Source organism: Oryctolagus cuniculus, chromosome 3, assembly GCF_964237555.1.
Source record: "Oryctolagus cuniculus chromosome 3, mOryCun1.1, whole genome shotgun sequence".
In the NCBI taxonomy this organism is placed as follows: Eukaryota; Metazoa; Chordata; class Mammalia; order Lagomorpha; family Leporidae; genus Oryctolagus; species Oryctolagus cuniculus.
This window is the reverse complement of record NC_091434.1, coordinates 141,081,021-141,093,763: the sequence shown is the minus strand read 5'-3', so window position 1 is coordinate 141,093,763 and position 12,743 is coordinate 141,081,021. Positions and strand designations below refer to the sequence as shown.

The 12,743-nt window shown below is 45.2% G+C and overlaps 1 protein-coding gene across 8 annotated transcripts in view; it reads right to left on the bottom strand.

Moving 5' to 3' along the window:
* The window catches only part of DNAJC2 (DnaJ heat shock protein family (Hsp40) member C2), a 30,326-nt gene that overhangs the window by 16,575 nt on the left and 1,008 nt on the right, over positions 1–12,743 (bottom strand). Inside the window, exons 1-4 of one of the 8 annotated variants that reach the window (XM_051848855.2) lie at positions 11,462–11,582; positions 8,519–8,651; positions 4,519–4,594; positions 3,961–4,010 (exon numbers count right to left, since the gene is read on the bottom strand). In XM_051848855.2, coding sequence (XP_051704815.1) covers positions 3,961–3,982 — 22 coding nt within the window. In that variant the 5' untranslated portion in view covers positions 3,983–4,010; positions 4,519–4,594; positions 8,519–8,651; positions 11,462–11,582. Of the gene's footprint in view, positions 1–3,960; positions 4,011–4,518; positions 4,595–8,518; positions 8,652–11,461; positions 11,653–12,743 lie in introns of those variants that run through there. The other 7 variants (XM_070071186.1, XM_070071188.1, XM_070071187.1 and 4 more) reach the window with 7 other exon arrangements.

The following is a 12,743-nucleotide window of genomic DNA, read 5'->3' as shown; positions in this document are numbered from 1 at the left end:
TTTGCTGGCTGGGGCCAGTGCCGTGGTGTAGTATGTTAAGCTTCAGCTTGTGGCACCAGCATCCCTTTTGGGTGCCGGTTTAAGTCCTGGCTGTCCCACTTCTGATCCAGCTCCCTGCTAATGTGCCTGGGAAAGCAGTGGAAGATGGTCCAAGTGCTTGGACCCCTGCACTCACATGGGAGACCGAAAAGCAGCTCCTGGCCCTGGCTTCAGATACTCTCAGGAATAGAGGCTCTGGAATCAAATCAGCCCGGACAGTTCAGAAGCATGATGATCCTGCCACTGCTGCGCACGCCACTGCACTGAGGATGTTCCCTGCAAGTTATGCTCCCTGCCAAGGCAGCTGGTAAAAGATTCTAAGGCTCTCTCTGCGGTGCTCTCCCAGCCTTGGCAGCCACAGGGATTCTGCAGCATGGCTTTGCATTGTTCTTTCAATTCCAATTGTCTGTCAACTAGCTAAAACACAGAACCACAAAAAACTCTCCATTTCATTATGTAAATCCCGGGGTGGGCATTTGGCCTGAGTTCCTGTCCCAGCTCTGCTCCTGATTCCAGCTTCCTGCTGAGGTACACCCTGGGAGGTAGCAAGTGATGAATCAGTGTTTGGGTCCCTGCTACCCGTGTGAGAAACCTGGAATGAGTTTAGGGTTACCAGCTTTGGCTGGCTTAGCCCCAGCTGTTGCAGGCACTTAGGGAATGAACCAACAGGTAGATCTTTATTTATCTCCATCTCTCTGCCTTTCCAAAATCAAAAAAAAAAAAAAAAAAACAAAAAACCAAAACTACATTTCCTTCTTGATTTGCAATTCCTGTTTGTTGCACTTACTCTGATTTCTTCTTTCAGGATATCTAGCATCCCTTTATTTGTTCCCTCTGAATCTTGGGAACATTTCTCAAGGATGTCCTCTGCTTTATTATGTCTACTAATTGCACATCAGCCTAATTGTAAACTCTGCTCTCATATTTTTAATTTCCAAGCAATTTCCACCCATTTCTTCCTACTTTCTTCCTGCAATGCCTGTATTACACCCTAATGCAACAATGTCACAGACGCTTTATGATAAAGTCAGAGAAGTGTATCTGGATTTTGTTAATCTCCTCTTACTAAAGTTGCACTGTTTCTTTTGTGCATTGCCTTTGATGCCTAACCATCTTTTGTCATCCATGCATATTGTAGGTCCTCATCATCCTGTACTCTGTCCTTGTGAGGAGCATAAGAGGTCACCCAATTGCTAAAAATATTCTGATTTTTGGCTAGCGCCGCGGCTCAGTAGGCTAATCCTCCGCCTTGCGGCACCGGCACACCGGGTCCTAGCCCCGGTCGGGGCGCCAGATTCTGTCCCGGTTGCCCCTCTTCCAGGCCAGCTCTCTGCTGTGGCCCAGGAGTGCAGTGGAGGATGGCCCAAGTGCTTGGGCCCTGCATCCCATGGGAGACCAGGAGAAGCACCTGGCTCCTGCCATCGGATCAGCATGGTGCGCCAGCCACAGCGCGTCAGCTGCGGTTGCCACTGGAGGGTGAACCAACGGCAAAGGAAGACCTTTCTGTCTCTCTCACTGTCCACTCTGCCTGTCAAAAAAATTTTTTTGATTTCTATTTATTTGAAAGGCACATAGTGTGAGATACACATACACAGAAGCAGAGAGAGGCAGGGGGAGAGGTCTGCCATTTGCTGGTTCACTCCTCAAATGCCAGAAACAGCAGGGTCTATAGGTCAAAGCCAGGAGCCCAGAACTCCATCCAGGTCTTCCAGATGGGTGACAGGAATCCAAGTATTTGGGCCATCATCTGCTGCCTCCTAGAATGCACTGGCAAGAAGCTGGATCAGAATCAGAGCAGTTGAGACTCAAACTGTCACTCCAGTATGGGTTGCAGGCATCCCAAGCATCAGCCTAACCTGCTGCACCACAACTCCCGCCCCATGTCACCCAATTTTTAAAAGTAAGGTAAAGGGGGGCAAAGGACATTACCAGCTTGGAAAAGAAAACAAAGGCTATCAGGGAGCAGCTATTGTAAGCTAATGAAATTTCGGAGACTTCCCTTGCCTTTCTTGTCCATATCAAATGTAGTTTCTGAGGTATTCTGAGCATACATGAGTAATGGTTTTTTTTTTATATACATATATTTTTCATTTGACAGAGTTAGACAATGAGAGAGAGACAGAAAGGTCTTCCTTCCGCTAGTTCACTCCCCAAATGGCCGCTATAGCCGGCACCGCACTGATCCAAAGCCAGGAGCCAGGTGCTTCTTCCTGGTCTCCCATGCGGATGCAGGTGCCCGAGCACTTGGACCATCCTCCACTGCACTCCCTGGCCACAGCAGAGAGCTGGCCTGGAAGAGGGGCAACCGGGACTAGAACCCGGTGCCCATATGGGATGCCGGCGCCGCAGGTGGAGGATTAGCCAAGTGAGCCACAGCGCCAGCCCTGAGTAATGGGTTTTTATTGTACATTTACATTTCTATTATAATAAAATGTCCTTAAATATGAGTTTTAAGAGCCGGATATGAAAATTTTCAAATATTTTAAACTAAAATTATTAGCTATAGAAAATTCAAATTACTAAAGACTTCATTTTTATGCAAAGAATATCAAATCTACATCTTTCACTTGCCAGGATGGACTCTTTTTTTTTTTTTTTTTTTTGACAGACAGAATGGACAGAGAGAGAGAGAGAGAGAGACAGAGAGAAAGGTCTTCCTTTGCCGTTGGTTCACCCTCCAATGGCCGCTGCGGCCGGCAGGTGCTTCTCCTGATCTCCCATGGGGTGCAGGGCCCAAGCACTTGGGCCATCCTCCACTGCACTCCCGGGCCACAGCAGAGAGCTGGCCTGGAAGAGGGGCAACTGGGACAGAATCCGGCGCCCCGACAGGGACTAGAACCCGGGGTGCCGGCGCCACTAGGCGGAGGATTAGCCTATTGAGCTGCGGCGCCGGCCCCAGCATACACTCTTTAACTTGAAGAATAAAATTATATCGATAATTTAAATACCTCCTTTAGTACTCGGATACTGTCTCTTAACCCATCATTCAACTTTTCTAGTATTTATTCTTTTCAGATATTATAGAGGAGGGGAAAGATTTTAATTATAGCCATTCAAAATACAGTCAAAGAAAACTTTTTTGTGTGTTTCGAATTTGAGGCAAGGACTTAACGGATCTAAACACTATCAGACTTAGGTTTTGATTAGGTTTGTTGTGCCAATAACCATCTTCTTGTAAACACTAACTGGGTGTATTTATTTCTGGGCTAGACTTTCAGAGAGAAGTAGCAACCATGTTTCCTACAGTGATGGAGGTAAGAGAATGACAATCTTCTGAGTAAATACAGAGAGCCTATCAGCAAAGGTGCGAGAGGGTGACCTGACCATTCATCTGTGTACTGGTGGTATAAACCTTTGGGTTACAGAATGGTCAAAATTAATTTATATTATGCCAATAAGAGTGGATTTAGCAGAAGCCAGTATCTGTGTCATTTACAGTTCATTAAGTATCTTAATCTTTACAGAAAGAGCCCAAGGATTCCTTCATCTTAAAACATCACCATTCCCACAGATCTGCATCACTTCTACATCCCTCATACGTTTCTATCAGGCACATTTGGTCTTTGGATGCTATTCTTCAACAGAATAAGGCTCTGCAAATATTTTTTTCATGGCAAATGAACTTTTGGGTATTTATGCATACTGCATGACTATGCATTAACATGTTTTACCTAAAATCATGCCAGCCTTTTCAGAAATCCAATAAATAAGTCTAGAAGAATGTAATAAACTCCTTCACTTTGTGAAAAAATATTTCCTATGATTTTCACAAATATAGACACTAATGGGGGAAGACTTTGAGCTTATATATGACACTAAGTCTCAATATCAGTTACTGTTCAGTGGTTTTTCTCCAAGTACAATATTTTCTCTTGACTGGTCTTAACTGCCTACTCCTTTTCCATATGGCCACAATCTTACCTCCTCTGACCTCAATATCCATTCTCTAGAGTGGAGGGCAGAACATTCTCCTAAGATAAAACATAGAAAACTAATCACCCTCACCTCTTTCATGAAACTTCACTAATCAGGTGAACTGAGTGTCTAAGGACTTATATGCACAGGAATGAAAAAGGATAAGATATTTGGGTGCATCCAGGGATGGTGTTTTATAGGGCATATGATGAGTGGGTTCCCAACACTTTCCTCCCCAAATTTTTAACCTTGTCAATGAAGAATAGGACCAAAAAATGACATCTAAAAACTCAAGTAACAAAGCAGCTTATACATCTAGAGAGAGATGAAGTATCTTTTAAAAGCTTGCCATGGGAGACTATCTTTATCCTGACATACATGCACACCCATTCTGATTCTTTTCCCAAAGAGAAAGTTCACACATGGAACTGACGCCTTTCTGCTGGTTCTAAGGGTAAAGGTGACTGTGGTCTGACACTGTTATCACCAGGTAACACATGCTATTCACAGGGATAACATTTCCTGTACCAGATGTTCATTACTTCAGAATAACTAAGTACTTACGTGCTGCTTTGATCTGTCTCTGTGTAGCTTTGTATCTTACATGGCCAAGACCAAGAACTGCATAATGATCTTGGTTCTGAAAAACACACACAAGAGAGTCAAGTTTGAAATGGAGCAACACACAATATATCCTATCTCTTGTGTTCTGGCACCCTAAAAAAGTGTTCCCCAAAGTGACACTTTCATAACAAGAGTCCAATAATAAGTTCTGCATAAAATGGGTTCTGTAGTCATGTGAGTTTAGGAAATCTGGACTTTTACATAGCCTTCTTGATGATATGTATGCAAATAAGCTTAATAACGATTCTGAGAAGTCCAGCAATTAAAAAAAAAAAACCAGAAACCTCTAAAACAGCATTTTCCAAATACACTTGACCAAAACACCTTTTCTCTCGACACCTGCTAATATCCTATGACCATTTAACACCAAGGAGCAGCCAACACTTCAGAACTGAGGGACGCGTCACAGGAGCTCCACGAGGCTGGGCCAGTGGACAATGACAGCCTCAGACTAGCAGGAGTCCTGAAAGGTGAAGAAGCAGGTTGGAGGGCAATTTCTTGAGCAACTCAGAGGCTTCTCTGGGCAGGAAGTACCTGCTTTCATTTCTGCTCTGGTTAACACTCTAGCAAACTCAGAAGACAAGGCAGCAAGTAGAACGAAGTCTCAAACGGCATATTTTGTCTTGGACAACTGAGTGGAAGGGAAGGGAAGGAAAGTGAGGGCATAAAACACAGGAGAAAATGTCAGACTGACTTGTTCTCCTTTAAACTCAGGATTACAAACCTCAGCCTATTATGCCAAGCAATCAGTCTGTTCTAGTCAGTTTACTTTTCTATTCCTGAGGGTGGCTATATTTGATACCTCTGTCATCTAGTCTTTCCTTAAATCTCATATATCCTTTCTCTACCATCTAGCTGATAGCCTTCCTCCTGCTTAAAAAAAAGTTAAAACTACCTCATCAGCTTGTATCCATTAAAGATGTGTAAGGATTTTCTTGTAAAAATGCTAAAGAAATTTCAAACTGGGCTAGGCATTGCAGAACACTGGGCTAAGCTGCTGCTTGCACTGCCAGCAACCTCTATCAGAGCACCTGTTCAAGTCCTGACGGCTCCACTTCCGATCCAGCTCCCTGCTAGAGCGCCTGGGAAAGCAGCGGATGGCATAAATGTGTGGGCTCCTGCCACCCATGTGGGAGACCAAGATGGAGCTTCTGGCTCTTGGCTTTGGCACGGCTCAGCCCTGGTTGCTGTGGCCATTTGAGGAGTGAAATCAGTGGATGGAAGATCTCAGTCTGTCTCTTACTCTCTCTGATGCTCTTTCAAATGAACAGTTTAAAAAAAAAAAGCAAAAATTTAAAAGAGATGAGATGCTTTCTCATAGCTCATCTTGAAAACTCTTTAAGACCCCTTTTCAGTTTCTCCACCCAGCTCTGTCAGAGTGAAACTTTTTTTTTTTCTTAAGATTTACTTATTTAGGCCGGCGCCGTGGCTCAATAGGCTAATCCTCCACCTTGCAGCGCCGGCACACCGGGTTTAGTCCTGGTCGGGGCACCGGATTCTGTCCCGGTTGCCCCTCTTCCAGGCCAGCTCTCTGCTGTGGCCAGGGAGTGCAGTGGAGGATGGCCCAAGTGCTTGGGCCCTGCACCCCATGGGAGACCAGGAGAAGCACCTGGCTCCTGGCTTCAGATCAGCGCGGTGCGCCGGCTGTGGCGGCCATTGGAGGGTGAACCAACGGCAAGACCTTTCTCTCTGTGTCTCTCTCTCTCACTGTCCACTCTGCCCGTCACCAAAAAAAAAAAAAAAAAAAAAAAAAAAAAAAAAAGATTTACTTATTTATTTGAAAGGCAGAGTTACAGAGAGAGATCTTCCATCCACTGGTTCACTCCTCAAATGGCCACAATAGCTGAAGCTGGGCCAATCTGAAGCCAGGAGCTTCATCCAGGTCTCCTGTGTAGGTGCAGGGGCCTAAGGATTTAAGCCATATTCCGATGCTTTCCCAGGCGCATTAGCAAGGAGTTAGAACAGAAGTGGAGAAGCTGGGACTTGAACCGGGGTCCTTATGGGATGCCAGCGCTGCAGATGGCGGCTTAACCCACTAGGCCAAGTGCAACCCACTAGGCCAAGTGCCAGCACCAGAGTTAAACTTCTTAAAAAAGCTGTCCCCACAATGTCTGTACTCTCCTGTGTTCATTCCCAGCCCAGTGTAGGCTGGTTCTGCTCTACCTGCCCCCCACCCCACGGGCTGAGACTGTTGCCTTCAGTACCAATTTCCCGCCTCCCCCAGCTGCAACTTCCAGTGGCCCCACAGCCGACTTCTTGCTTGAAAGATGATCTTCCTTTAGAGGTTAAGTGAATCCACTCTCCTGTTCCTCCACTTCTCAAGGGCCTTGTTCTCAGCTATCTTTGCTGACTTGTAGCGGACCTTCAAAGCTCTGTCCTGGGGTTTCTTTCTTTTTGCTGCCTTTGGTCCTGGGTGATCTGATTCAGTCCCAGGCTAGCACATGGAGCTCGCATATCCTGACCGCTCCCTTGCTAACTCTGCACAGATTTCTCAAGCTCCACGCACACACAGTGCCTCCATCTCTCCAACCTCCTGATGCATGAACCTCTACCTGGGTCACTCATATTCAAATACAAGACAGGCATTTGGTTCATGGAAAGTGCCGAGTTCTCTCCCACCCCAATGGAAGAGGTGCATAACCTGCTATTCTCCCTGCCTTCACATTCTGTCCCCCACCCTGCATGGGGCTGCAACCTTCTTATCCAGGCCTCAGCTTAGATAGCTCCCCTTACTTCAAACAGCCACTCTTCTCTCCCAGCTCTATTTTTTCGTTACTTCCAAAATGCTTACAAATAGTGCTGAAAATTCTAACGGCTTCTACTGACCACACCTCATCCTCTATTTACACTGCTGCAGCCACTTGCCATCTTTTAGATTCTGGTACATTCCAGACTTCTTCCTGACTCCCAAGCTGTCAGCCTAGCACGCTAGTCCTCCCTGATCTGTGTGTATCATCCAGATTCTATCTTAAATGTCAACTCGGGGGCTGGCACTGTGGTGTAGCAGGTAAAGCTGCTGGCTGCAACGCCGGCATCCCATGTGGGCACCTGTCGGACTCCTGGCTGATCCACTTCTGATCCAGCTCCCTGCTAATGTGCCTGGGAAAGCAGTGGAAGACGGCCCAAGTGCTTGGGACCCTGCCACCCATTGGGAGACCAGAAAAAAGCTGGTTTTGGACCGACCCAGCTCAGGCCGCTGAGGCCACTTAGGGAATGAATCAGAGCATGGAAGATCTGTTTCTCTCTCTCTGTGGCTCTGCCTTTCAAATAAATAAATCTTATGTCAACTCAACGGGCCTTCTGTACCTACTTAATCTAAAGCAGTCACCTGGACACTATTCCATTACCTATTCTTTGCTGAACACTTCCTGGCCCTACGTTCTTGGTTATTTACTTATTGTCTGTCTGTTCACTGGAATATAAGCTTTGTGGGAGTAGTGATACAAAGCGACTTCAAAGAATTCACAGAAAAATGGAATTAAGAGGTAAGTTTTGGTGCAAAAAAATTTTAAATCTTTGCTTTCCATGAACTTTTGGAGAACACCTTATATCATTTTGTTCAGCACAGTACCCTTAGCACTTAGAACAGCATCTGGGGTGTACTTTAAGCCACCTCTTCTAATTTCTGCATCCCATATCAGAGTCCTGGTTGCCCTGCTTCTGATCCAGCTCCCTGCTAATATGCCTGGGAAGGCAGCAGATGATAGCTCAAGTATCTGGGCCCCTGCCACCCACAAGGGAGACCAGGATTGAGTTCCTGGCAGACTTGGATGTTGTGGCCAACTAGGGAGTGAAAAAGTAGACAAAAGAACTGTCATTCTGCCTTGTAAATAAGCGAGTACATTTTGGGGAAAATGAAAAAAAAAAAAAGGGTCTGATATCTAATAGGTGTTTGATTCCAATTTGATGGATGAAATAATTAATGGAACAAGCAAATTACCTTGCTATGATGCCATCTACTCCTTTCTACACCAATGTTTTTCTCTACTCATTCTTCTCTTGCACGGAGTTCAACAGTCCCAATTCTGCCTTCTCCAGTTAATATCCTCTCTTGTTTTCCTTACAATCCAGCTCTGAGAGACAGAATTTTACATTTACTTCTCTACCACATCACCTCCTAATCTCTCTTCCACTCATTGCAATCTTTCTCCTTCCCAGTCATTTTACGGGCACTGCTTTCAATTACCTAAACTTCTTGTCAATCCCAGTGGCTTTTTATCATTTTTTCACATCATATGATTGACCACACTTTAAAGCAGTGACAGTGATAACTGTTTATGACTTCCTCTTCCTCTTAGTTTCTGTAGTATTGTGCTTGATGTTCACTAAACTTTTGTGGAGATAATTTTTTTTTTTTTAGTTTTTTCTACTTCCTTCACCCTCATGATTGTCTGCTGTTTCTTCTCCTCTTTCAACCCCTTAAATATCCATGTTCCAGAATATTGAGTCAATTATTTTTTAAAAGATATTTATGTATTTGAAGGGAGCAGAGGTGGGGGAAGCATGCAAGAACACAAATGAGTGCCTCCAATGGCTGGGTCCTCCCTCAAATGCCTGCAACAGCTAGGGCTGGGCCTGACTGAAGCCAGGAGCCGAAAATTCAATCCAGCTCTCCCACATGGGTGGCAGGCTCCCATGTACCTGAGCCATCACCTGCTGCCTCCCACCAGAACTGAGAGATGGAGCAGGGACTTGAATATAGGCACTCCAATGTGGGATGTGAATATTCTAATGTGAGGCTAACTACCCGCCTCAATTCTTCTGCCTTGAAACTGATAATGCTAATATAACCAGCTAAAGTTTTTGAGTGCTTATTTACTTTTCCAAGTGCTTTCTACATAAGCTGTGGGGAGCAACTCGGACTAGACTGTTACTGGAATTAAGACTTATTCTTTGCATCTGCTCTCCCACAATATGGCGGTGGGGAGGAGTAAACTTCTACCCAGCTGCCTCTCACCAATTTGACTGATAAGCTGCAGGAGCTGATCCTGCTCCTGATTGGAGGAGAGCAGCGTGCTCGGCGTGTGGGTAGCAGAGTTGGGATTGGTGGAAGAGGACTATAAAGGAGGAGAGACACAACATGCACCGGGAACATCTGAAGGAACGCCTGTGCAGCCCCGAGAGAGCCAGCCGGCGGTGTGCCGCTCCTCCGCGGAAGGAGGGAAAGTGGCAGGGGGGGCCGCCCCTCCACGGAGGTGGAGGGGTCGGCAGCCAACCCGGGAAGGACCTCGCAGACAAAAGAACAGCGCAGGGTCCTGTGTCGTTCCTCCGCGAATGGGGGAGCGACAATAAGCCTTACTTTATTTAATTCTCCAAACACCCTATGAGATAGGTATTATTATCCACTAGTTTGACATTTATCACACACTAACCTCTAACTTATTTACTTGAAAGACAGAGATCTCTGCAAATGCTGATTCACTCCCCAAACACCTACAACAGCCAGGGCTGGGCCAGGCCAAAGGAAGGAGCCCAGAACTTCAGCTGGACCTCACATGGGTGGAATGGAGCCAGGTACTCGTGTTATCACCTGCTGCCTCCCAGGGTGCACACAAGAAGGAAATGAAAATTGAAAGCAGAGATGGCATCCAAACCCAGGCATTCTGATCTGGGAGGTGGGGTCCCAAGTTCCATCATAATTCTTATGACAAACACCAACTCTGTCCTGTGTGTTTTATGTACACTGTCCATTGAACGTCACTAAAATCCCCCCACTAAAATCCTTTGAACTGTTAACAACTCACTGCACTAAGGAGGGAAATGAGGCTTAGAGACGTCTAGTAACTTCCTCCAGGTCCCAGCGCACTGAACAGCAGCCGTCAATTTGCGTACTTTAATTCTACAACACACACAGTAGTGTGCCAGTGCCTACTCAAGCACGATGCTTATTTGTCTGTACTTCTCCCTGGCTAAGGTGATTCACTGCCTCAGTTTCAACTACAATACAAGTGCCAATGACTTCAAACTGTCCTGTACTGTAACCTCTTTTGGTTGTCACGGATCAAAGTCTAACCATCTAGACAAATTCACCAATGTAGTCCTATGATCTTGGCTGTGACACAGCCCGACTTAGATCCAAACAGCACTTCCCCACAAATGTCCTTACTCTGCACCCAGTGCCGGTTCCTGACTTCACACTGCAGCAGGTCACTCCCACAGAATGCCACAGGCCTTCTAAAGACCTCTGCTCCCCTGGTGCCACATAGCCAGTGTCAGCAAGACCTGTCACTTCTACTTTGAAAGCAGCAAATCTGTTGTCTCTTTCTCAACATCCAGTTGCAAATCAGTTCAAGTCTTCACTCACCGCTGAGGGTCAGAGAGGGAACTATTCCCTTCATTCCTGTCCCCCAGCCCACTAACCACAAGAAATTTTCTGTACTGTTAAGAAAATTACTTTTCTAAAATTATCTTGGAAACTTTTGGTGACTTCCTACTGCACCACAAATAAAGTTTTACCTCCATCCTTAGCATGGAAACAGAAAGGACATGACAGAGCTGGGCGGGGAGTCCATTCCAAGCCCAGTTTCTCCCCCTCATCCCTCTATACCTGCTCTGCTCTTCTTTAATCCCCAAGCGGTGACCACAGTGTTACACCTTTGTGTGTCCGCGCACCTGTTCCTCCGCCTCTCCTCCCTTCTTTGCTCCATGAACTGCCATTCATCCTTTTAAGACCAGCTTGCACATTTTTTTTGGTGAACCTTCCCAGATTCTCCTGAATAGACAGTATCCTATGGCAGGCAGTATCCTGCTCAAGGCTTAGCCACAAGGTGCTCAAAGCAGTTACCTGCTTGATCCACGCTAAGCCATGGTTTATGGAAAACTCATGAGAAAGTTGTCTTTGTCTAGCAAGCACCTGCCTGAACACAGATTCAGCTGTTAATACCTTCCAGTCTTTGGGATCAAGTGTTTTCAGCATGGGAAATTCTTCTAACTGCAATTCTTCATCTTCTGACTCTTCTGATAACTCTTTCTTATCCTCCAGTTCCTGAAAAGAGGCAGAAGCATTTCTGTTTCTCCTCTTAACAAAAGCTTCAAACCATCTTCCCACAGGTTCAACTTGACAGCGTGTTGAGGCTGTGATTGAAAGTGTGAAGAGAGGCTTCAATGTATGGCACGGAATCAATCTGCTTCAAGATAATAAACGTTCTCAGGCAGCAAGAGCAAACCGTAATACCATCAGAATGTAACCTGAAGACAAGCCACTGAGGAAACAATTGATTATATGACAACTGGCAGGAAATCATTCTCTCCTGGTATTTACAGGCAGTCATTCACCCTCTTCCGAATAAAACACCTTACCTTACGGTGTAGTCAATCATCCATCTTACCAAATAAAACATTCAGCAATGCCAACAAGAAATCAACACTCTTCTGAGGACAGAAAGGAAGATGAGGAACAGGAAGAAATGTAGCAAACAGCTTTACCTTTAGACTAATAAGTGTAATACAGCTATAAGTAATGATAAAATGTAACCCAGATCTGGCCTTAAAAAACAAAGTCTTCAGAAACAAGCCAAACTATTTCAATTATTCAAATCTTGAACTGAAAAAGCTCTTCAAGGTGTCAAGGCTTCATTAGCAGGGACTGCTTCTGAAAAGCAGTTTTCCAAGCAGCTGAGGGGGGCTGCCTATGTGCTTTGGCGGAACAAGCTCTGGGTGTTCATCTAAGTCTGACAAATAGTGGCCACTTACTCTGAAATGACGCAAAGATGTTTTCAGCTGTGAAAAAATGGGAATCAAACTACAGATCCCAGGCAGACAGAATGAGAAACTACAAGAACATTTTGAAAAATAACAAAAGTGTATAAAAGTGAGGCATCATATCTTCCTGGGAAGTAAATCACTGACCATCTGCATATCAGTAATTCAAAGGGGTCATCTGGGTCAAAAGATAAACGGTAAACTCTTAATTTTAAATTAATATTACATAAAAAAGCAAAAAGCCAAGAAAATTTTCTGTTCTACCTAACGGCCAGTTTTCTTAAAAAGTAAACAAACATAAATAAATAAAGGCAAACGCCCTCTCCCGTAACAATTGGTTTTTCATGTTTGAATTGGTTTGGGAAAATCAGTATTTGCTCCACGTTACAGGAAAGCACAGTATGAGAAGTGCTGTGGGTGCGGCTTGCAGAACACTGCCTTTCACGCCTTTTCCTCGCAGGATT